This window comes from Microcaecilia unicolor, chromosome 7 (assembly GCF_901765095.1).
Source record: "Microcaecilia unicolor chromosome 7, aMicUni1.1, whole genome shotgun sequence".
Taxonomy (NCBI): Eukaryota; Metazoa; Chordata; class Amphibia; order Gymnophiona; family Siphonopidae; genus Microcaecilia; species Microcaecilia unicolor.
The window spans coordinates 157,008,439-157,034,608 of NC_044037.1; the positions used below are offsets into that span (position 1 = coordinate 157,008,439).

General features: G+C 44.2%; 1 protein-coding gene across 1 annotated transcript in view; it reads left to right on the forward strand.

Moving 5' to 3' along the window:
• The window catches only part of PTH2R (parathyroid hormone 2 receptor), a 372,984-nt gene that overhangs the window by 297,673 nt on the left and 49,141 nt on the right, over positions 1-26,170 (forward strand). The window contains exon 12 of the mRNA XM_030210826.1: positions 23,124-23,262. Coding sequence (XP_030066686.1) covers positions 23,124-23,262 — 139 coding nt within the window. The remainder of the gene's footprint in view (positions 1-23,123; positions 23,263-26,170) is intronic.

The window sequence follows — 26,170 nt, forward strand, 5'->3', positions numbered from 1 at the left end:
GCAGTTCAAAGCCATGCAGGAATTACAGCATGATAAGAGTATAATCATACATAAAGCTGACAAGGGGGGAGGCGTGATGGTCCAGGATATGGCAGCTTATAAGCGCAAAGCTAATAGACAACTGGGTGATGAGACTTTCTACAGTAAACTGCATGAAGATCCCACATCCAGATATCAAGACATTATAAAAACTATGATTGAACAAGCGACAACGGAGGGTACAGTATCTATTAGAGAAGCTAGATACTTGATGGTTCAACACCCTATTATACCATGCATCAGATTTGTACCCAAAATACATAAATGTTTGAATAACCCACCAGGGAGACTGACTGTGGGCAGCAAGGGCTCATTGCATGAGCCTTTATCACAGTTTGTGGATTATCATCTGCAACCAGCTTTGAAAATATTCCCTCTTATGTAAGGGATTCAGCGCATCTCCTTTCTATGCTTGATAATTTTGACACAGGGGGAACTGAGATTATACTAGTAACTAAGGATGTTAGATCATTGTACACCATGATCCCGCAAAACACAGCATTGGATCTTATTGATCATTATATGCAGGGGTTGGAGATGTCCCATCAGAAACTAGCATTGCTTAATGAACTGGCTCAACGGGTGGTCAAGCATAATTATTTTCAGTTTGAGGACACTTTTTTTCTACAGACCCATGGGGTAGCAATGGGGGCGATAGTCACCCCCACAACAGCATGCCTATATATGGCCCACTATGAAGAACTGCATGTCTACAATTCAACATTTGCACCTCACATTGTGGCATGGAAGAGGTACATTGACGATGTTCTCCTGATATGGAAGGGTGATGAGGAGCAACTGAGATGTTTTTTTGATTACCTTAATGAGTGTGACGTCAATATTACATTTGAGGTCACTGTGGGTAATCATAGTGTCAATTTTCTGGATGTACAAATTGAATGCTATGATAACAGTTTTCACACCCAACTATATCGTAAACCCACAGACACAAATTCCATCTTACATTACTCTAGTTTCCACCCATTAGCGCAGAAGGAGGCCATCCCATATGGGCAATTTTTACGGGTGAGAAAAATATGCGACACGAAGGAAGATTTCCTCTACCATGCACAAGACATGAGAACATGATTCATACAGCGGGGATACCTGAGAAAAACGATTAATAGAGCATACAAAAGAGCTGCTAATACTCACAGACAGTGGTTATTGCTACCTAGAAGGCAGAGGCCTATGGATAAAGACATTATCACCTGTGTATTACCATTTTCTGCCAGAACATCTCAGATAAAACATATTACAAGGAAACATTGGTCGATAATGTAGCTGCATGACATACCCACGGCACCTCGATTTGCGTACACCAGAAATTAGGGGAGAGGTTGAAATATCGTGCGCTGCAGCCCCTATAGAAGACAGAGGGCATAGCAGATATAACAACTACCTGTACTGTAAACATGCATGGGAGACAAAATCCGTTATCCATCCGGTAACCAACCGGACAATACAGTTATATGGAAAGACGGATTGTGATACAATGCAAGTCAACTATGGTATAAGATGCCCATGCATGAAATGGTACATAGGGCAAATGAAAAGGATGATCAAGCAGCACATAGGCGAACACCTTAGTAACCTCCACACCCACAAGAAGGAAGCCCCATTAGTGGAGCATTGGGACCTGATGGGACACCGTGAGGAAGACCTATTGTTTGTGGTATTAGTGCATCTTCAACAATCACAGGGAGGCAACATAGAGGGGCATAATCGAACGTCGCCGGCCAAATAGATCACCGGCGATCTATGTTGGCGGCGGCGCTACAGCTGGCCGGAACCGTATTATCGAAAAAGATGGCCGGCCATCTTTTTTTTCGATAATACGGTTTAGCCTGGCCAAATGCCGTGGAGTTCGCCAGGTTTGAGATGGTTTGTTTTTCAGCGATAATGGAAAGTTATGTCGGCCATCTCAAACCCCGGCCAAATTCAAGGCATTTGGCCGTGGGAGGAGCCAGCATTTTTAGTGCACTGGCCCCCCTGACATGTCAGGACACCAACCAGCCACCCTAGGGGTCACTGCGGTGGACTTCAGAAAAGCTCCCACGTGCATAGCTCCCTTACTTTGGGAGCTGAGCCCCCCAAAGCCCACTACCCACAAATGTACTGCACCCACTAAAATTGCTCCAGGGACCTGCATACATCCTCTAGGACTTATTGCTACTGTATAACTTTGGCACACCAGTTCACACCTGAAGCCTAATCTCTCTGAAAAAGTCCTTTCTTGAAATAACCACGTTTACTCACAGTTAACTGCAGATCAGAGGTTGTGCCCCACTGGCAAAGAGTCCCCTAGTACTAAGATTAGCAGTAGGTCAGAGCTGGCACAATGGTGTACAATGCCCTCTTTCAGCACCATTCAAGGTAAGAACTATGTTATCTAACGTGGGTAACACAGGAAAGGGAACTAAAACTGGCTTACAAAAATGGCCACTACTGCATGGACTACAACAGGAAACAAAACAGGGCACACTCTGACCCAGTTAGCAGGGGGGAAAAGCACCATGGGAGTGGAGCCCAGTACCCTACACCCACCACAATGCATTGCTAATGTGACTCTGCAGGGCACCTAACAGAAAAGGTGTCACACTCACCCGAGAGCCACATCACAACCAGGGAAAGGCTGTCGGAGGATACAACACATTCTGCTGTCATGGAGGTGGGTACGGCATTTGAGGCTGGCAAAAAAGGTTTTTAGTTTTATTTTTTTAGTATGGAAGGGGGTTGGTGACCACTGGGGGAGTATGGGGAGGTCATCCCCCATTTCCTCCAGTGGTCATCTGGTCAGTTGGGGCACCTTTTTGAGGCTTGGTCGTGAAAATAAAAGGACCAAGTAAAGCCGGCAAAATACTGCTTAATGCCGCTTTTTTTTTTCATTATCGGCGAAAGCCGGCCATCTGGTAGCCACACCCATGCCCGCCCATGTCCCACCTTCGCTAATCTACTGACGCGCCCCCTTGAACTTTTGCCGGCGAAGCGACGGGAAAGTGGCGATGCTGTCAAAAATGCCGCTTTTGATTATACCGATTTCGCCGCTTTTAAGAAATTGCCGGCCATCTCCCGATTTGTGTCGGAAGATGGCCGGCGATCACTTTCGATTATAAGCTGGATAGTGTCTCAGCTGTTGAGGAAGGAAGCTCAATACATTTATAATTGGCAGACCACACACCCCAGCAGTTTGAATAAAGCAATAGATTGGAGGGCGGTAACGCATCTATGAGAACCAATGGGAGCGGGTCTATAAGGTACTTAGAGCGCATGCACTGGCGTTTTCCTGATCCTGGACGGGACTGTAGGTCTGATCTCCTCCTGGCAGTCTCCATGAAATCACAAGTATAAAGAACTTTTTGATAGTTGTTAATAGTTATAAGAGAGATGTAGTAGCGTACTACATGTGTACATGTGTACATTTTCATTTTAGATTCGTCTCCTGATGAAGCCCAAGGGTGAAACATGCAGCATGTTGAGAATGAGCACATGAGCACAGCGGCTTAATGCCATCCACTATTTATTTTTCATAGCATTATTTTTCACAGCATTAGCACAAGCATATAAAAAAGAAAAAAAGAAAAAAAGGAAGTAACAGAATGGACAGCCATTCTATCCGCTGGTATACCCAGCTCACCCTATATATAAATCGTTCACACTGGGAAGCCAAGTATTGATATGCAGTGAGCGTGTTTGTAGCTCCACGAGCAGGAAGGAAGGGAGGGCTGGTGCAATGATGGTGATTACCAGTGGTGATGTAAGCATTTCTATGGCTTAAATTCATGCACTATATTCTGAGCACCATAGTACACTAGTGCACACTATGTTAAAGGCTTAGGGTATAAGAGTAGACAGTATATATTTAGGTTTCTATATTCTCCTTTATATTAAATTTTAACTGCCAGACCCTCGACCATTCTTCTAACGTTTGGAGATCCCTTCTCATTGTTTCTACTCCCTCCAGGGTATCCACTCTATTGGCTATTTTCGTGTTAGACGCAAAAAGGCACACCTTTCCTTCCAACCCTTCAGCAATATCTCCCACAAATATATTAAACAGAATATGCCCCAGCACCAACTCCTGAGGAACTCCACTGCTCACCTTCATTTCCTCTGAGCGGATTCCATTTACCACCACCCTCTGCCACCTGTCGGTCAACCAGTTTCTTATCCAGTTCACCACTTTCGGTCCTAAGTTCAACCCTTGCAGCTTATTCACGAGTCTTCTGTGGCGGACTGTATCAAAGGCTTTGCTGAAGTCCAAGCAGATTACATCTAGCGCATGTCCCTCATCCAGTTCTTTGGTCACCAAGTCAAAAAAGTAAATAAGATTCGTTTGGCAGGATTTTCCTTTGGTAAAGCTATGTTGCCTCGGGTCCTGTAACCCGTCGGTTTCTAGAAAGTTAACTATCCTTTCTTTCAGCAGTGACTCCATTATTTTTCCTACCACCGATGTGAGACTTACCGGTCTGTAGTTTCCCACTTCTTCCCTGTCTCCACTTTTGTGAAGAGGGACCACATCCGCTCGTCTCCAATCTCGCAGAACCTCTCCCATCTCTAAAGATCTATTAAATAAGTTTTTAAAAGGTCCCGTCAGGACCTCTCTGAGCTCCTTCAGATAATGTTACTTCATACCTTCTACTTGCCCTCAAATATACCATCCATGCTTCATCATAGGGATGATAATCATCAGATTGAGCAGAGCCGCATTGTGCAGGGCCAGAGACAAAGTAGGAGTCCCTTGACTACCTTGTAGAAATTACTTTGGCAAACATCCAAATAAACCTATTCCAGCATCACTTCCAAATTCCAAGACTGGTGATGTTATCATGAGGCCAGCACCATTTCTTTGCCATTTCTCTTCGGATTTCATAAGGAGAAAAGCATCTATTAGGAAGATGCAGGCTTTAAAAGAAAAAAAGTGAAATGTATCAGTTTTAGAAACAGGTAAAGCAAAGAGCACATGCGGAGTTCAGGTGCAGAGTCGCTATGCACTGACTGAGTCTGTATGTCAGAAAAAAGTCAGGCTGTACGGTACAGAGAGACTTCATAGTGAGAAGGTGATAGAAAATAAACAGATAAAACATTGTGCATGCGAGATATGGAAATTATTACTTCTGATGGTGAATATTCTATGAGCTAAGGAAGTTGCTTGGACTGTGCATAGTACAAATGTATATATTTGGAATAATCTTCCTTTTACTTTAAAGAATTCATTTGATTATATGTCATTTTGCCAAGATTTGAAGATTTAAATGTTTTTTTATATGTAATTCTCTTTGTTTAGGGTTGTATTAGGATAATGTGTTTTTGAATTCTGTTCTGAATTGTGACATCATAGAAATGACTATTTCTGTTTTGTAATCGGCCTTGAACTGATGAGGTAAATGGCAGAATATAAGTTGCTGTATTAGTATTAGTAATTTTCTAACAGGCCAACTATATGCAAAGGTCCAAAGGGCACCTCTTTCCAGCCTATTTTATAATGATACATTGAAGTGAAAAGGTCTACATTTAGGCCATCATTTTAGAAGAGCAGGTCTGGATGAGGAGGTTTGATGTTAGATTGACACATCTTGGCCCCCAGAATGAACGTTAAAAAAATAAAATAAAATAAAGATCTATAGATACATATGTATTTTTCCAAAACAGGGAGACATATACGGTATATGTAAAAGGGCCACACAGCTTGGTGGAAGAAAAGATGTGCAAGCTATGGCAAAATGTGCATCCTCGCCCCAAGTTGCAATATAAGCATGAATGTTGAATGGGCCTTTGCTGGCAGTTGGCACTTCTAATCTGCAACAGATGCACATATAAAATGCCTGTGTATGCCACAAATTAGCTGGCACCAATACAAGCACTCCTACACAGCTTGTAGCCATGAACTGCAAGCCATATATAGCTGCAACTACATGTTTCTGGTCCCACACAACATAGCGACTTCTATAAGCCACTCTCCATGCATGAACAAGAAGGCTACCAGAAGGGAGTGAAACTATTTCAGGAAGAAAGTCCACATGATTTCCAGATCTTCAGGCCAGAGTGGAGATGAATACCATATGCAGTATCAAGAAGTGCTTGAGAGCAAATCTGGATGGGCTTGGCAAAGGTGAGATTGTACATGTGTCCTCATTGCCTCCTTCCTCCAACAGGTAGGGCAAAGTTAGCACAGGGATGCCACTTAGGGGGTGGTAAATAGACTAACATCAGTATGAATGGCTATGACACTCAGTCTTAGCCCTTCCCCATCAGATATGAGTGGTAAGGTTGCACAGGCTCTGAAACATCTCAGACCACCTGGAATGAACAAGGAGACTAGAGGTGGCATACCCATGGGTGGCATACCCATGGGTGGTATGATACAGACGTTCAAATATTTGAAAGGTATTAATATGCAAATGAACCTTTTCCGGAGAAGGGAAGGCGGTAGAACGAGAGGACATGAAATGAGATTGAAAGGGGGCAGACTCAAGAAAAATGTCGGGAAGTATTTCTTCTCGGAGAGAGTGGTGGATACTTGGAATGCCCTCCCGGGGGAGGTGGTGGAAATGAAAACGGTAACGGAATTCAAACATGCGTGGGATAAACATAAAGGAATCCTGTTAAGAAGGAATGGATCCTCAGGAGCTTAGCCGAGATTGGGTGGCAGAGCCAGTGGTGGGAGGCGGGGCTGGTGGTTGGGAGGCGGGGATAGTGCTGGGCAGACTTATACGGTCTGTGCCAGGGCTGGTGGTTGGGAGGCGGGGAAAATGCTGGGCAGACTTATACGGTCTGTGCCAGAGCTGGTGGTGGGAGGCAGGGCTGGTGGTTGGGACGTGGGGATAGTGCTGGGCAGACTTGTACGGTCTGTGCCCTGAAGAGGACAGGTACAAATCAAGGTAGGGTATACACAAAAAGTAGCACATATGAGTTTATCTTGTTGGCCAAACTGGATGGACCGTGCAGGTCTTTTTCTGCCGTCATCTACTATGTTACTATGTTGACAAAGTCTGTATGCCATGGCTTGTACCCAGCACCTTCCTAAGGGCACCACCCCCTCCCCACAACATTATATAGATGGCTATGATGCATAACTGCAACATACTTGGTCCCAACTAGGGCCATTAACCGAGACCCAATCCTTGCTATATGGACCCACTGTCACAAAATTTTAGCCACATGCTAGAGGTGGGCCAGGTGACCAAGGCACCAATGACAGAATCCCAATCCCATGAACTGTCTGTGACAGGAGTAGGATATAAACATAGACCCTCCATATGACATTGCTCTCATCCCAGCAATTACACCCACACCAGTTCAGCCCCTAGCCAGTCATTTGTGGAGGACCACCCACAGTTGATCAGAGGGATGCTGGGAGCTGCACTTGGGATATGCCTGTGCACTAAACAAGTCCACTGTTTCATTTCTGTTCTAGACACTTCAGAGTACAACACAGCTTGGAAACTCTGAAGACAAAGTATCAAGCAATCTGGAGATCCCAGCCCAACCTGCTGCTGTGGTTCAGGCAATATAGCTAATAATTAGCTGTCTCTCACATCACACAGATATGATATTGGCAGGTGACACCTCATGTAGTACCAATATGGCCAGTCATGACCCTTGCAGGAGCAGAATGAACAATCATCTACATCAAGTGCTATGCACCTGGTGCTCTCACTCACGTGGCTTCATAATGCAATCTAGCTTAAATGTACCACCTACCATTGCCATACCATTGACTCCAAACCAAGCTGCCCAACTTCTGTGAAGTGTCAGGTATGCCAGTCAGCACAGCATAGCACAGCATAATATTCTGCCATGTATAATTGTACTACATATAATGTAGGCCCACTCCATGGGGGATATATGTTGAACCTGGAGTGGGCATACGTTGTAGGTAGTACACTTATACATGTTCAACATACATACAAAAGTGTACTACTGTATGAGTCTAGGAAAAGGAGAGGGTAATATCAACATACAAACACAGCCATTTGAAGCATAACACATATTCACATTTATGAAATCACATATAATTGCAACCTGAAATCTTGTCCACCTATGACTGCCCTTTTACATACATGCAGGCATTTACAGTACCAGTTCCTAAACATCTTAGTCACTGGTGCTGCAGAGAAATTGACAAGTCACAGGTGAGCAAGATCTATGTCCACTGCCATGCCAACATTGGAATTGGCCAACAGATTCTCTGCCTGAAACCCAGCCCTGCACACAAAGGAGAAGCTCCAGCACAGAGGCACCCTGGATATACACAGCATCCCTTTCCACACTTATTAATAGCAAACAGTATGGCCAGATCCAACCTGAGTGAACCTATGTCCACTCTATTGCGGCAATAGTCAGAGCATACCTTTGTAACCCTGAGTTGCTATTAATACAACATATGAACCCAGCACCACAGCTTCCAGAGCCATACCTATCATGTGACACCCTTCTGTATATTCCAGGCAGCCGTTGTCTCTATACACCCCTTATGGTTATGGCCTTCTTCCTCTAACATCAAAGGAGCAGGCTGAAGCTGACATTGAGGAGGAGGAGGAAGAAGAGGCAGGAAAGTCAGAGAAGGAGCCACAACCATCCTTTGCCCCTGGAAAGGCTCAAGGGAAGAAGCTGAAGGAGCAAGGTCCCCATGGTCTTGAAAGCTGCAGCTGCAGGATGAGAAGAAGAATCAGTGTGAAGGCCTACATCTGCCACCTGTAGATCCCATCCCATCAGAGGATGACTATGGAGAGTCCTCAAGCCAGGATATGGACAGGGAGGGAGTAGAGGCATGGCAGCCAGGCATTGAGGATGTTGTGAAGCTTACTCAGCAGTCCCTTAGGACAGTCTCCATGCTTTGGCCTCAATAAAACACAGACTGATAAGGATGTAGCATGTGTAACTGGTCACTTAGGACTAGATTCAGTAAATTGCACTCAAAAAAATGGCACCTAAAAAAATCCACATGGAGTGCTATTCTATTAATGGCACTTTGAGTTTTGTGCTGTTTATAAGATAGCACTTAGAGCTGATTTCCTTGCCAAACTTTGGACGTGAAGACTTTTATCAGCTGAAACCTGGTGTAAACCCTGGCATGTAATTTAGGCACAGATCCCCAGTATTCAGTAATACTGTGTGCATCTTTAGTGAATGCCCCTGACCTGTCCATTCCCCTCCCATGGCCATGACCCCTTTTGAGTTGTGCACTATAATCTTTGTGCATAGACCTTTATAGAATAGTGCCTAGTAAGATGCATGTGCAAATCCAAATTGTTGCCAATAATTGATTGTTAGAACACAATTATTGGCGTTTATTGGTTCATTAGTCAATTTAGTTGTGTGTGCATCTCAGGATAGTGTGCAGAAATTTACGTACCATTTATAGAATCCAAGAGATAATGCAAAAGCTGCAAACAAACCAGTTTAATGGTGTGCTTAGACAGGGTAAATTTGAAATAGGCCTACAGTTGGAGGGAACAGAGGGTTCAAGGGTAGACTTTTCAAGATTGGACAAATTAGGCCATGCTTCCATCCAGCTGCCACTGTTCCTGATGATAAAGTGGTTGATGATAGCCAGGGCAAAAAAGAGAAGGCCTAGACTAGAATATGAATCCACCTAGAGGGGAAAGGATTCAATGAATAGGTTGCCACTCTTGAGGAGGACAGAAATGTCTTAATGGAGAGGCTAGATGCCAGATCAAAGGACGTTCAGAAATACAATAATATACTATACTAAGGGAATGCAGATGAGTCTGATGCAGCAGGGGGTGATCAAAAGCAGCCAAATGGGAGACAAGTGAGACTCTGAGAAGGAATAGTGGGATCATGCACTACAGGAAGTAAGCAAATAGAACCAAGTGGGGGACAGAGCAGTCCCTCCAGAAAGATGAAGGGTGCAGACACTTCAGAAGGCAAAGGAATGGGATTGGGGGGGGGGGGGGAAGAGGGTATCTTGCACAGGTTGAATTGTTAATGCAGGTCAATAACCTTAAACTCAACATGCTGGGCAAGGAAATCAGCTGTCAGAGATGTTGGAATGAGGGCTTTAAAGCCAGCAGATGTTAGTGGAGAAAAAATGAAAAAATTTCCATGGTTAATTAGTGGAAGTATTGATGACTTAGTTAAAGTAGGCATTTTTGCCCTCCTTCAGCTTTCATTGGAAGAACTGGTAACAGTCCTTTGCTCAGACTAAATCATCCACTGATCTGGTCTTTCCCCAAAGGTGTACAGCCCTTCTGACCTGTTGCTTAAGAAGACATAAACCTTCATGTAGTGTGTGGTCTTCCAGCCATGCAGCAAATTTCATTCAGTGCATGACCATTTCTTTCACCAATGCATGCTTTCATGAGCACCCACTTCTCAGCATCTGAACAAGATTGCTGGTCTGTTTGGTTGCCTGGGGGATGGTCTCTATATAGACAAATGTATTTGCTATAGCCCTGGTAGATCTTATGCTCTCACTCAAAGAAGTGCTAGTTCCTTGCATTCAGAAACAAAAATCCAAACAGAGCACTGGCTAGTTGCTTTGGTGGTGGTACATCTCTCACAGCTTAGTGTCTTAAGACTGCTGCTATGTTGTCCTTAATCTCACAAGTCACCTGACAGCCCATTGACTGCACATCCCTTGGTCAGAGCACAGGCCACAACACACTCAGACCTCCAGCTAATAGCTATGTGGGAAAACTGTTGTACTATATTGAACAATCTGGCAAGCTGAGGTTACTATCTGATACTCTGTCCTTGAGTAAATTGCATCCATATGTGCAGAAGTGTAGGTCCTCCACAGACATGGGTAATCTGATAGAGTACACAGCCATGCATGCAGTTCTTTCCTGGCCATGCCCAAGAGGAACACCAGCATATCCTCATTCATATTGTGAATAGAGCATCTAAAATGACTACTATAGGCTCTTCTATGTCTTTGAAAATATGAGGGGTTAAGCAGAAAATTCACACCTAGAGAGAAAGTGCAGACAGTTACACTTGCTTGTGAGCAAACCCAAATATTAAGTGTGTTTGTATGTATTTTATAAAATACATTTGTAACTTGAAACTCCTACCACACTGCACCCAAATCCCACTCCTAAACACATCTACACCAGAGTTGTGCAAAAGTATGTGTCTTCTCACAGTGTGTACTTTATGTATGTACGCCCTGGGGTAACTGTATAAAAGCACTTTGATCCAATTAAAAAGGCCTTTACAAGCAAAATAATTCTTTATACAATTAACCTCCAAGACTGGCATGAAGACCCCGCAGCATCAGAAGGGCAATGGGCATTAACAGTGACATAAATCTTCAAATCACCATGAGGAAGGCAAAGTGACACAAGAGTGGAATGAAGACTACCAAAGGTGACATCCAGAGGTGGACGGTTCAAACCCCACTGCTGCTCCTTGTGATCTTGGGCAAGTCAGTTAACCCTCCATTGCCTCAGGTACAAACCTAGATTGTGAGCCATCCAGAGACAGGGAAATACCCAGTGTACCTGAATGTAACTCACCTTGAGCTACTACTGAAAAAGGTGTGAGCAAAATCTAAATAAATAAATAAAGACACTGGGAAAGGGTCAAGGTAGCATCAATATTAGTTAGATGACTCCAAAGTGCCATGACAAGTCAAAAGCAGAACTAACATTGGCACGAAAGTCCCAAAACACCAGGAAAGGGGCAAAACAGCATCAACTCTGGTAGAAAAACCTAAGGCATAGGGGTCATTTTACAAAGCCACAGTAAAAAGTGTCCTGCAGTAGTGTGGGTGCATCTTTTGGGCATGCGCTGGGCCACTTTTTACCGTGGCTGGGAAAAAGGCCACTTTTTAATGGGCCGGGGAACGGGCGTGCACAAAAATTAAAACTAACATGTGCCTATTTACAGCCTGAGCCCTTACTGTTAGCCATTGACTTAGTGGTAAGGGCTTACGGGCTACCCGCATGGTAACCATGCAGTACGCACAACGTGGCCGCATTGCCGATTACCACTGAGAACAACTCCCACAGTAGAAAATAGAAAAATATTCAGAGCACACCAAACTCATAATTATCGCTGGGCACACGCGCTACCCCAGCAGTTGTGCCGATCTGGTGCACGCTACCCGTGCATTAGCTCTCCAGCGGCTTTGTAAAAGGGCCCCTGAGAGAGGGGTAATGCGGTACTAGCATTAGTATGAGAACCCATAATCTCTTTGCCAGATACTCTCTTGATTGTAAATAAATTCATTTCAGTCTGAAAGGCATTTATTCAAATGTATTATTTCTCAAATGGAATGTGCAGCAAACTCTTCATTGGGCAAGTTACATTAGGACTGAATTCTATTGACACTTTGCTATTTATATTTGTCAGAGCTTCTTTGTACAATAGGATAAAAGCATTTACAGAAAAACATGCCAACAATTTGAACCAACTAGTAATACTCAAAATATAACCTAATAGCACATAGTTATCAGTATTAGCTATTAGAGTGAATACAATCCGGGACTGAAATAAATGTATTAATAAACTTACTTAAGTCATATGTGTTCTTGTGTATCTAGGTATATTTTTCCATAATAATTGAATATAAATTCTAAATAAATTTTAAAAGTGGCACATGAAAAACAAAAGTAGGGTTGCATCTAATTCCATGTCAAAAGGAGCATACCAATCCAGTCCTGTTTTTACTCTACTTCGGGTATGGATTTTTACATTTTTATTTTCTTGGGAAACTGAAGGGATAATCAGAAATACATGCCTGTGAATATATGGGGTAAAAACAGGACTGGATTAGTCTATACTTCCTGACATGGAGTCAGGTGTCAACAAAGCACCAAGGGGTCCTTTTACTAAAATGTGTTAAGCATTTAACAAACGAATTAGTGTGCACTGTTACTGCACAAGCAAGATAATTGTTAACATTCTGGCATGACAATTATCATGCACCAATGCATGTTTTAACTGCAGGCTGTATTAGGAGCTGGAAACTGGGTGGGTCATGAGTGGAGAACAGACATGGACTGCACATTGCCATTACCACATGGATTACTTACTGCTTCATCAAGAGGAGATGGTAAGTGCACCCACACAGATTGAGAATAATCTTAATATAGTAACATAGTAGATGACGGCAGAAAAAGACCTGCACGGTCCATCTAGTCTGCCCAACAAGATAAACTCATATGTGCTACTTTTTGTGTATACCTTACCTAGATTTGTATCTGCCATTTTCAGGGCACAGACCGTAGAAGTCTTGCCCAGCACTAGCCCCGCCTCTGAAAACCACAGCCCCGCCTCTCAATCTCAGCTAAGCTTCTGAGTATCCCTTCCTTCTGAACAGGATTCCTTTATGTTTATCCCACGCATGTTTGAATTCTGTTACCATTTTCATCTCCACCACAGTGGCGTAGCCACAGGTGGGCCTAGATGGGCCAGGGCCCACCTACTTAGGGTTCAGGCCCACCCAACAGTAGCACACATTTAGTGGTAGCTGGTGGGGATCTCAAGCTCTGTCACCTGAAGACTTCCCCCTGATGGTAACAAAAACGCTACTGTCCACAATACTAGCACCTGCACCTACTCAGTTTTCAGCGAATGCCTGCTGCAGACTGCCAAGGTGGAAAGAAGTGTTTTCCCACCAGCTGAGATATTTTTTTTTGTGGTGGGGGGAGTGCGGGAGGGAGGAGAACACTTAGTGCCCACCCATTTCTTGCCTAGGTCCACCCAAAATCTGTTGTCTGGCTACGCCCCTGCTCCACCACCTCCCGCGGGAGGGCATTCCAAGTATCTACTACTCTCTCCGTGAAAAAATACTTCCTGACATTTTTCTTCAATCTGCCCCCCTTCAATCTCATTTCATGTCCTCTAGTTCTACCGCCTTCCCATCTACGGAAAAGCTTCATTTGCGGATTAATACCTTTCAAATATTTGAACGTCTGTATCATATCATCCCTGTTTCTCCTTTCCTCCAGGGTATATATGTTCAGGTCAGCAAGTCTCTCCTCATACGTCTTGTAACGCAAATCCCTTACCAGTCTTGCAGCTTTTCTTTGCACTGCTTCAATTCTTTTTACATCCTTAGCAAGATACGGCCTCCAAAACTGAACACAATACTCCAGGTGGGGCCTCACCAATGACTTATACAGGGGCATTTACACCTCTTTTCTTCTGCTGGTCAAACCTCTCTCTATACAGCCTAGCAACCTTCTCGCTACGGCTACCTCCTTGTCACACTATTTCGTCGCCTTCAGATCCTCAGATACTATCACCCCAAGATCCCTCTCCCCGTCCGTACCTATCAGACTCTCCCCGCCTAACACATACGTCTCCCGTGGATTTCTACTCCCTTCTTCACTTTGAATTTTAATTGCCAAACCTTAGACCATTCTTCTAGCTTCCGCAGATCCTTTTTCATGTTTTCCACTCCCTCCCTGGTGTCCACTCTGTTACAAATCTTAGTATCATCCGCAAAAAGGCAAACTTTACGTTCTAACCCTTCGGCAATGTGACTCACAAATATATTGAACAGAATCGGCCCCAGCACCGATTCCTGAGGCACTCCACTACTCACCTTTCCCTCCTCTGCGCGAATTCCATTAACCACCATCCTCTGGCTTCTGTCCGTCAACCAGTTCCTAATCCAGTTAACCACTTCAGGTCTTATCTTCAGCCCGTCCAGTTTATTCAAGAGCCTCCTGTGGGGAACCGTGTCAAAAGCTTTGCTGAAATCTAAGTAGATTACATCTATAGCATATCCTTTATTCAATTCTTCGGTCACCCAGGACCACCTCCGCCATTCTCCAATCGCACGGAACCTCTCCCGTCTCCAAGGATTTATTAAACAAATCTTTAAGAGGACCCGCCAGAACCTCTCTGAGCTCCCTCAATATCCTGGGGTGGATCCCGTCCAGTCCCATGGCTTTGTACACCTTTAGGTTTCCTAGTTGTTCATACACACTCTCTTCCATGAACGGTGCTGTATCCACTCCACTTTCATATGTACTTTTGCCAGTCACTTGCGGTCCTTCTCCAGGATTTTCTTCTGTGAAAACAGAACAAAAGTATCTATTTAGCAAAATTGCCTTTTCTTCATCATTATCTAAATAGCGGTTCGCAGCATCTTTCAGTCTCACAATTCCCTTTTTAGTCATTTTCCTTTCACTAATATACCTGAAGAAATTTTTGTCCCCCCTCCTGACCTTTCTAGCCATTTGTTCTTCCGCTTGTGCTTTTGCCAGATGTATTTCTCTCTTGGCTTCCTTCAGTTTCATCCAGTATTCCTCTCCGTGTTCCTCTTCTTGAGTTTTTCTGTATTTCTGGAATGCCAATTCTTTAGCCTTTATTGTCTTAGCCACTTGCTTGGAGAACCATATCGGTTTCCTTTTTCTCTTGCTTTTATTTACTCTCCTTAAATAAAGGTTTGTGGCCCTATTTATAGTTTCTTTCAGCCTGGACCACTGTACTTCCACTTCTCGTACGTCCTCCCAGCCCATCAGCTCCTTCCTCAGGTATTCCCCCATTTTACTAAAGTCAGCATGCTTGAAATCCAGGACTTTGAGTTTTGAGTGGCCGCCCTCCACTTCAGCCGTCATATCAAACCAAACCGTTTGATGGTCACTGCTGTCCAGGTGGGCACCCATTCGGACATTTGACACACTATTCCCATTTGTGAGCACCAGATCCAGCGTCGCTCCCTCCCTCGTGGGTTCCGTTACGATTTGTCTGAATAGAGCACTTTGAAAAGCATCCACGATCTCTCTACGTCTTTCCGATTCCGCAGATGAAACCTTCCAATCTACATCCAGCAGATTGAAATCTCCCAGCAACAGCACCTCTCTGTTCTTCCCCAACTTTTAAATATCTGCGATCAGATCATAGGCGGTCAGTGGTCCAACTGTTTGGGGAGGCTAAAGGGGGCGGGGTTAGGGGTGGGGCCAGGGGTGGAGCTTAAATCCATAATTGTCTGATCACACACAGAAAAAAAAAAAAAAAATGTCACAATTAATACCTTTTATTAAATTTAGATATTAGCTATGTATCATATGTCAAAGAATAAAGTGGTTGCTCAAAGCATATACTAACCACTATCGCTCAACTGCAAAACACTATGCACAACTTTGTGCAAAAACACACTCTGAACCTTACTGTACCATAAATATTACACTGGGCAGAACCTAATACACCAATATACCACCCATACGGAAAATGCAGACCGTCAACAATATTGAAATAAGGGATCATAATATCACAATTCTCATGTAGAGCCACAAAACATCCTAATTCATGTTTAATGTGGGATAAAATGTCATAAATAAGTAAATAAACTTTTAATGTTGAACACCTAATTCTCAAAGTGGACATATTCCAAACACTATAATGAAAATAAAATGATCTTTTCTACCTTTGTTGTCTGGTGACTTTGTTTTTCTGATTGTGCTGGCCCAGTATCCGATTCTGCTGCGATCTGTCCTCTTAACTCCGTTTCCAGGGCTTCCTTTCCATTTATTTGTTTACTTTCCGCCTTTCTTCTTCATTTCTTGTCCTATATCCGTAAGTAAAAGCTGGGTCCTCCGCAAACTTGACTGTCCAGTGGATCCAGCTTTTGCCTATTTTCTTCATCCATGTGCAGTTTTTGTACTCTCTTCCTTTTCTGTTATCTCATCTCCTTCCTCACTCCTCCCTCCCCCTCCATGTCCAACAACCCTCCTCTCCCCCCCCATCCACCCATGTCCAGCAACTCTCCTCTCCCTTGCCCTCTCCCCTTCTTCCACCATGTCCAGCAAACCTCCTCTCCCCTTCCCTCCATCCAGCAACCCTCCTCTCCCCTGCCCTCTCCTCTCCCCTTCTTCCACCATGTCCAGCAACCCTCCTCTCCCCTTCCCTCCATCCAGCAGCCCTCCTCTCCCCTTCTTCCACCATATCCAGCAACCCTCCTCTCCCCTTCTTCCACCATGTCCAGCAACCCTCCTCTCCCCTTCCCTCCATCCAGCAACCCTCCTCTCCCCTTCTTCCACCATGTCCAGCAACCCTCCTCTCCCCTTCCCTCCATCCAGCAACCCTCCTCTCTCCTGCCCTCTCCTCTCCCCTTCTTCCACCATGTCCAGCAACCCTCCTCGCCCCTTCTTCCACCATGTGCAGCAACCTTCCTCTCCCGTCTGCCCTGTTTCCTTCCTGCCCCCCCCCGCCGTACCTTTAAATATTATAGTTCCAGCAGCCTTCCCTCTTCCCTCGTTGCAAGTCGGATGATGGCTCCGCCCTCGTAGATACAGGAAATACGTCAGAAGAGGGCGGAGCCATCATCCGACTTGCAACGAGGGAAGAGGGAAGGCTGCTGGAACTGGCATAAGCCTGCTGATGTCTTCAATGCCGGCTGCCCGCGACTCCAGCAAAACAAAACTGTAATATTTAAAGGTATGGCGGGCAGCGGCGGCGGCGGCAGGGGGCGGGGCAGTGGCGGGCTGGGGAGGCTTAGCCTGCCCAAGCCTCTTATACGGGGCGCCTATGGATCAGATCTTTATCTAATTCCTCCAATTGTGTCGGGGGGTCTGTAGACAACACCCACGTGGACAGAGGTTCTATCATCTCTTTTTAAGGTGATCCATATCGCTTCTTCCTTTCCCCAGTTCCCTGTCATTTCAGTTGCTGTGATATCATTTCTCACATACAGAGCTACTCCTCCACCTTTACGAACATCTCTATCCTTCCTAAAAAGATTATAGCCTGGTATGTTTGTATCCCGTTCATGGGAACCATTGAGCCATGTCTCCGTGACTGCAACTATGTCTAAGTCTGCCTCCAACATCAGGACTTGAAGGTCATGAACTTTATTGCTCAGACTGCGAGCATTTGTGGTCATCGCTTTCCATCTACATTTCCTAGTATGTGTTTCAACTTTAGTGATTTGGGGGTGCCTTTTCTCTTTGGGCACCTTCATATCTTTTTGTTTCACCTTCATTGCTTTTTTTTTTTCTTCCGCCTCAGTTCTATTTTCAGGAACATCACAGTGCTGTAATGGAGCATTTGTGAGGGCGGATGCTTCTGTGTCACATAACGAAGCCTGCCTGAGCCTACTGTGAACCATCTATTCTTAGGTGGTTTTATCCTTTCAGGCAGTGGTGAGAATTTGGTATGATTCTGTGCAGTGTGATTTTGTGCAGTCCTAGAAGTTGCTTTAAGTGCATTCAATTCCTGCTTTACTTTGCTGAGCTCCTGTTTTAAACTAGCGAGCTGAAGACAGATAGGACAAGCTTTAAGTCTCCAGATGCTTGGCCTTGAAACTAAAGCACCACAATTATTACAGAGAATAAAAGTCATCCTGATTGGTTGAAATGGGTATGAACAGGTGTACTATGATGGGGTTGTAATTAGGGTGGAGTTAATTTGTGTGTAAAGGGAGATTAGAGGAGTGGAGGAGTAACCTAATGGTTAGTGCAATGGGCTTTGATCCTGGCAACCTGGATTTAATTCTCACCACAGCTCCTTGTGACCTTGAGGAAGTTACTTAACCCTCCATTGTCCCTGGTACAAAAACTTAGCTTGTGAGCCCTCTAGGGACAGAGAAAATTCCTGCATGTAATGTGTACACAGCTGCGTACATCTAGTAGTACTATAGACATGATTAGTAGTAGAGTACATGCTGAGCATGCCACCAACTGTTGCCACATAGTCTTTGTACTTACAGCATGTCAATTGTTTCTGTTAAAGCATGGTAATTGCAAAAAATTTACAGAACTTTAGTAAAAAAGCCCCTAAGAGAAAAAGTCAATGTGCCTGATATTCAGCGCATTTAACCAGCTAGGAATGCCTCCTGGCCAGTTAAATAGCACTTAGCCGGCTAAGTGCTAATATACAGCATGATATAGCTGGTTATCTCTGCTGAATATTAGCGCTAAGCAGCTAGCCAATAATCGACTATGTCATGCGACTTTGCCGGCTATCTGCGAATATTCAAGCTCTGACCAGCTAAGTTTAGCAGGCAAATTGGACCACATAAGTAGCAGTTCTATCTTTGCCCACTATTAATGTAACCGGTTAGTGCTGAATATTCACATAGCCAGTTGAGTTAGAGCGGGCAACCCCCCCCCCCCCCCCCCCCCCCCCCCCCCCCCCCCCCCCCCCCCCCCATATATTCAGTGCTGGTCACCAGAAACGACCCGGAATTGAATATCCATGGTCAGTGCCTCCGGCAGCAGTTAACCGCACTGCCTACTGCCAGCTGAATATATGGGCAAATAAACCCATCATAAATATAGGGTAGGGATATGTTGTTATTTTAAAATGACAAGGAAACAGCACCAAACTTTTGTGTCATTTCCCAACTGAAATGACTTAAAAACACATAGGGGTCAATATTCAAAGCGATTTAATTAGACAGGAGGGGCTCCTGCCTAGCTAAATTGCTTTTGCGGGGCTATCCAGGGATATTCAGCAGCAGTTAATAGGATAGTGAATATTGGCACTAATTGCCAAAGCCGGCAATGTTGTGGGCAGTCTGGGAGGGTGGAGTCAGCACTTAACTGTCTACGATAACAAGACAAATAGGACCACCTAAAACACAGTCCTATTTTACTCATGCAGTTAATTGCTGAATATCTCACTTAGGGGCCCTTTTACAAAGCGGCAGTAAGCCTAACATAGGCTTACCGTGCGTCAATTTGGAGTTACTGCCAGCCTGAGGGTGCCGGCGGTAGTTCCATCCACATGCGCACCATTTCCCGTGCTAGGGAAATTAGGGCTTGATTTTGTTGCGCAGCAGTTACCCAGCGGTATTTTTTTTTCCATGTGCAATCCTAGTATAGGTCAGTTTTTAGCAGTAGGAGTGGAGGAGTGGCCTAGTGGTTACAGCACTGATCTTGAAATCCAGAAGTGGCCAGTTCAAATCCCACTTCTGCTCCTTGTGATCTTGGGCAAGTCACTTAACCTTCCATTACCTCAGGTACAAACTTAGATTGTGAGTTCTTCTATGACAGAGAAATATCCAGCGTACCTGAATGTAACTCACCTTGAGCTACTACTGAAAAAAAGGTGTGAGCAAAATCCAAATAAATAAATAAAAAATATAATATTATCAGTTAGCCAGCTAAGCACTATTTAACCAGCCAGAAGCCATTCCTGGCCAGTTAAACTTTCTGAATATCGGGCCCCTATCCCAAGTTACATTAGCATTCTATAATGACATCTGGGTGCACAGATGTAATTATAGATTAGGGTCTCATCATGTGGAATTGGGGTACCTAAAGGGAGGTACCCACTTATAGAATAACCTCCTAAGGGGGTAATTTTATAACAGTCTCCCAGATTCTATATATTGAACCTTAATTTCTGCCTGGAAACCGATATGCATTGTATAACAATGCTTGTAACTACACTGGTTAACTGGCTAATCAGCGCTGTTAAATGGATGTTAACAAGCAATTATCAGTACTAATTGGCGTTAATTAAGATTTATGCCTGTGCCTAAATTCGAAGTCGCATAGAGGGGCATAATTGAAAGGGGGCGGCCATCTTTAAGGACGGCCCCGTAAAGCAGCGTCCCCGACCATATTATCAAAACAAGATGGCTGACCATCTTTTGTTTTGATAATACGGTCGGGGCCAGCCAAATCTCAACATTTGGGTCGGCCTTAGAGATGGCCGACATTGGTTTTCGCCGATAATGGAAACTAATGGCAGCTATCTCAAAACTGGCCAAATCCAAGCCATTTGGTCGTGGGAGGAGCCAGCATTTATAGTGCACTGGTCCCCCTCACGTGCCAGGACACCAACCGGGCACCCTAGGGGGCACTGCAGTGGACTTCAGAAATTGCTCCCAGGTGCATAGCTCCCTTACCTTGTGTGCTGAGCCCCCCAAAACCCACTTCTCACAACTGTACACCACTACCATAGCCCTTAAAGGGTAACGGGGGCACCTAGATGTGGGTACAGTGGGTTTCGGTGGGTTTGGGAGGGCTCCCATTTACCACCACAAGTGTAACAGGTGGGGGGGATGGGCCTGGATCCGCCTGCCTGAAGCAGTGGCGAAGCCAGACTGCCAATTTTGGATGGGCCTGAACCCAAAGTGGGTGGGCACAAAATTTTCTCTCTACCCCCCTCCCCCAGCAAAATTTAGTCATGCTAATCAGATGCATTTGTCACACAGGGTAAAGTGCTGCTTTTCAGTGCATCAGATTTCAGAAAATTTATTTAATAGCCTAACACCCTTTTCAGTGAGCTTTCAGAGGCCAAAACCTCCTGCCTCAGGTCAGTATAATGCTGTTACGGTATCCTCGCCTGACCTAAGGAAGGAAGTATTGGTCTCTGAAACTTCATTAACACAGGTACCATATTACTTTATCCTAAATTAAAAATAAAATTATTTTCTTTAACTTTCTTGTATGGCCATTTACTTTTTCTCATTGTGTCGCTCCCAGTCTCTAGATTCTGCTTTCCTTCGTTTTCACTTAACTCTTCTGCCAGGTTTTCCTGGCCATTTGACATTTTTCTCTCCTTTTTCTTTGCTTTCTTCAATATTTTTCTGCCTCTCTCTCTGTCCTGATTTAATTCATTCTTACTATCCATTCTTTAATTTCCTTCATCTACTTATGGCTTTTCATCTTTTTCTCACCCTTGTTCTCCCCATGCCCCTTCCTCTTATTCTCCAGTCTTTCACTACTCCCCTTTTCCATCCAGTAGCTCTCCTCTTTCTCTCCCCATCCTTCCAGTCTCCCCTCTCTCTCCCCATCCTTCCAGTAGTCTCCCCTCTTTCTTTCTGCATCCTTCCGTCCAGTGTCACCTCTTTCTCCCTACCCTTCCATCCAGCGACTTCCCTCTTTCTCTCCCCATCCTTCCATCCATCTACCCTCTCTCCTCATCCTTCCATCTAATGTCTCTCTTTCCCTCTTTCTAACCAGTGTCTCTGTATCTCTCTACCCTTTTCTGTTCAGTGTCCCTTCTCTCTCCACATCCTTCCAGTCTCTCCCCTTTCTCTCTGCATCCTTTCATCCATCTCCCCTCTTTCTCTCCCCATCCTTCCATCCAGTCTCTCTCCCCATCCATCCATTTTCCCTCTTTCTCTCCCCATCCTTCCATCTGTTTTCCCTCTTTCTCTGCCATCCTTCCATTTTCCCTCTTTTCTCCCCATCCTTCCATCTGTTTTCCCTCTTTCTCCCCATCCTTCCATGTTTTCCCTCATTCTCTGCCATCCTTCCACCTGTTTTCCCTTTCTCTGCCATCCTTCCATCTGTTTTCCCTCTTTTTCTCCCCATCCTTCCATGTTTTCCCTCTTTCTCTGCCAACCTTCCATCTGTTTTCCCTCTTTTCTCTTTTCCTCGAGGCCCGCCCTGCATGCCAGCGCCAGCCCCAGCTCCCATTGCCGGCCACTGCTGCTTTTCCTGTTGAGCAGCAGGGCCGGCGCTACAAAAGAAGAAGCGCTCAGCTGACTGAGCAGAGCGCTAACGCTAAGGATGAAAAATGTTTTAAAAAAAATAAGCGCGGCACCGGCAGGCACTGTCTAGGCAGCCTTGAGGCATTGGCTGCTAGCTCTGCAGGCTCCTCCCGTCTCTTACGTTACTGCCCCTGCGCCTTTGCCCCCTCCGAAAACACACCGGTTTGTGGGTTTTTTTTTTTTGTTTTGACAGCTGGGCCTTTGTGGCATGCGCAGAGCAGCCAGCATAACGCTTGGCTGCTCTGCGCATGCCTTAAGCGCTGATTAACGATGGGTTTAACGATTCAGTGATACATCCTACTTTGCAATACCGATCCAAACATTTCTGGAGTGTTTTTGTAGTGCATTCCTCGTTTTTTAAAAATCGTTAAGCACTTCTACGTTTCTTATTTTTTAACTTTTGGTTGATGCATCTGGGCCTGAGTTTGATTCCTGGCACAGGCAGCTCCTTGTGACTCTGGGCAAGTCACTTAACCCTCCATTGCCCGCCGCATTGAGCCTGCCATGAGTGGGAAAGCGCGGGGTACAAATGTAACAAAACAAACTGACAGCATTTGGTACTCTTTTTTTGGTTCCCAAATTTGGGCTCCTTCTACAGAATCTAGTCCAAACTGTATAAGTACCTCTGAATATTAGCTTGTAAATATTTCTAATATGCATTTCACAGACTTCTAACTTTCTTTCCCTTTTCTCTGTTTTTTTCCCCTAGAAAGCTAGCTAAATCTACCTTGGTGCTGGTGCTAGTGTTTGGAGTTCATTACATTGTATTTGTTTGCCTTCCCGATACTTCCACTGAATTCGAATGGCAGATTCGGGTACATCTTGAAATATTTTTCAACTCCTTTCAGGTACAGAAAATATAGATTTACTTCATTATGCCTTTATGTTTGCCATTAAGGTTAAAATACACTATATTGAGAATTTTATATTTTGTTGGTAGTCAGTGCTATGTTTTTGAAGTTCTAGGATTTTGTGTGTGTTTAAATAGAAATAAATCAAAACAGAGAAAAGAAAATTAGATGATACCTTTTTTATTGGACTAACTTAATACATTTTTTGATTAGCTTTTGAAGATAACCCTTCTTCTGGGTTACCTTCAAAAGCTAATCAAAAAATGTATTAACTTTGTCCCATAAAAAAGGTATCATCTTATTTTCTTTTCTATGTTTGATTTATTTCTATTTATTACCTTTATAAGTGGACTAACACGGCTACCACACCACTTTACGCATATTTGTTTGAAAAGCAAAATTTACCCTTGCTGAATGTTTTAGTTGCTAAAATTCCATATATGTGATATTTATTTTTCTGTATGGAAGCTTCTTCTGCAAACCCCTTATAGAAAACCACACAGAGGGAATCGAGTACTGCAGGGATCGGTCCTAGGGCCACCTCTTTTTAACGTCTTTGTGAGCGATATTGCGGAAGGGCTGTCTGATAAGGTTTGTCTCTTTGCGGATGATACTAAACTCTGTAACAGGTTGGACACCCTGGAGGGTGTGAATGACATGCAGAAGGATCTAGCAAAGCTGGAGGAATGGACTAATTTGGCAACTAAGGTTTAATCCCAAAAATTGCAGGGTCATGCACTTGGGTCACAAAAATCCGAGGGAACAGTAGGTGGGTGAAGTGCTTCAGTGTACGAAGGAAGAGCGGGACTTGGGGATGATTGTGTCTGATGACCTTAAAGCTTCCAAACAGAAAAAGCGACGGTCAAAGCCAGAAGGATACTTGGGTGCATAAAGAGAGGCATGACCAGCAGGAAAAAGGAGGTGATAGTGCCATTGTATAAGTCTCTAGTGAGGCCCCATTTGGAGTACTGCGTGCAGTTCTGGAGACCGCACCTACAGAAAGATATAAACAGGATGGAGTCGGTCCAGAGGGCGGCTACGAAATTAGTAAGCGGTCTTGAAGGCAAAAATTCTAGGGACAGGCTTATGAACCTCAACATGTATACGCTGGAAGAGAGGAGGGAGACATAATAGAAACTTTTAAATATCTCAAGGGCATTTATGTACAGGAAGAGAGCCTTTTTCAAATGAAGGGAGCCCTGGAATGAGGGGGCATATGACAAAGTTAAGAGGGAATAGGCTTAGGAGTAACCTAAGGAAGTACTATTTCACAGAAATGGCCTCCCGGTGGAGGTGGTGGAGTCTAGGACTGTTCCAGAATTTTAAAAGGCATTGCATAAGCATGTGGGATCACTTAGGAACAGGAAGAATTAGGGGTTACAGAGGATGGGCAGACTGGATGGGTCATATGGCCTTTATCTGCCGTCATGTTTCTATGTTGCTATATTGGTCCCTTACATATAATCACACAAAGCATGTTGATATCAGCATCATATGAAGATAAAACAGAACACCTTAGCTGCATTCATATTACCACTCTTCCTTGGATACTCTGAAACATGGCTCCGTTGAAGTCAATGGGGAAAATATCAGCAGCAGCAGCCCTAGAAATTACTAAGCATAGCACTAAGAATTATCGGCTATAGTCTTTACACACAAAGGTATATGTAGACCTACCTTGCCCCGTAAGATAGAAAAAACAGTCAGGAAAAACCAAGAAGGATAACAAAGAAGTCTTTATTGAAGATACTAAAAATCGACCTGACACGGCCGTGTTTCGGCCCGAAGGCCTGCCTCAGGGGTCTTGATGAATCTGCATAAAAAGCAAATATAAAACATATATTGTGTATGATCTAAAATAAATACATGAATGAAAAGTTATCACATAATTAAAATAAATTATATAAAAAATATTAAAATCTAATATAAGAGAATTGAAATGTGGTAAAATAAAAAACATTTGAATTGTAAACATATAAAAAACGCATAATGTGACGTATAGAGTTATAATTAGGAAGACCCTATGAGCATATAAATAGTATTGAATATATGAAATGAATAGATTATATGTTTGATAAGGCGTATGAATCATATAGATATACATTTATGTGTGTGTATATATATATATATATACATAACCACATAGTATAACGGAAGAGATTATAAAAGCTATATAAAGGATATGCAAAATTAATCCTTAGGAGGCTTTCCAGCTTATTTTTGAAAGAGATCGCCGGCCCGGCCAAATCGGTATAATAGAAAGCCGATTTTGACTGGCGCCAACTGTTTTTCGTCGTGGAGTCGGTGAAACTTCAAGGCAGGGTACAGAAGGCGGGACGGGGCGGGGATACAAGATAGCCAGCTTCGCCCGATAATGAAAAAAAGATGGCCGGCTCAAACGAGCATTTTGCCGGCTGCAGTTGGTCCATTTATTTTTAGGACCAAGTGGCAAAAAAGTGCCCCAATTGACCAGATGACCACCAGAGGGAATCGGGGATGACCTCCCCTTACTCCCCCAGTGGTCACCAACCCCCTTCCACCCAAAAAAAAATTAAAATAGAAAATTTGTTGCCAGCCTCTATGCCAGCCTTAAATGTCATACTCAGCTCCCTGACAGCAGTATGCAGGTCCATGGAGCACTTTTAGTGGGTGTAGTGAACTTCTGGCAGGTGGACCCAGGCCCATCCCCCCCTACCTGTTACACTTGTGGTGGTATATGTTGAGCCCTCCAACCCCCCCCCCCCCAAAAAAAAAAAAACACTGTACCCACATGTAGGTGCTCTCCCTTCACCCCTTAGAGTTATGGTAGTGGTGTAGAGTTGTGGGAAGGGGGTTCTGGGGTATTTGGGGGGCTCAGCACACAAGGAAAGGGAGGTATGCACCTGGGAGCAATTTTTGAAGTCCA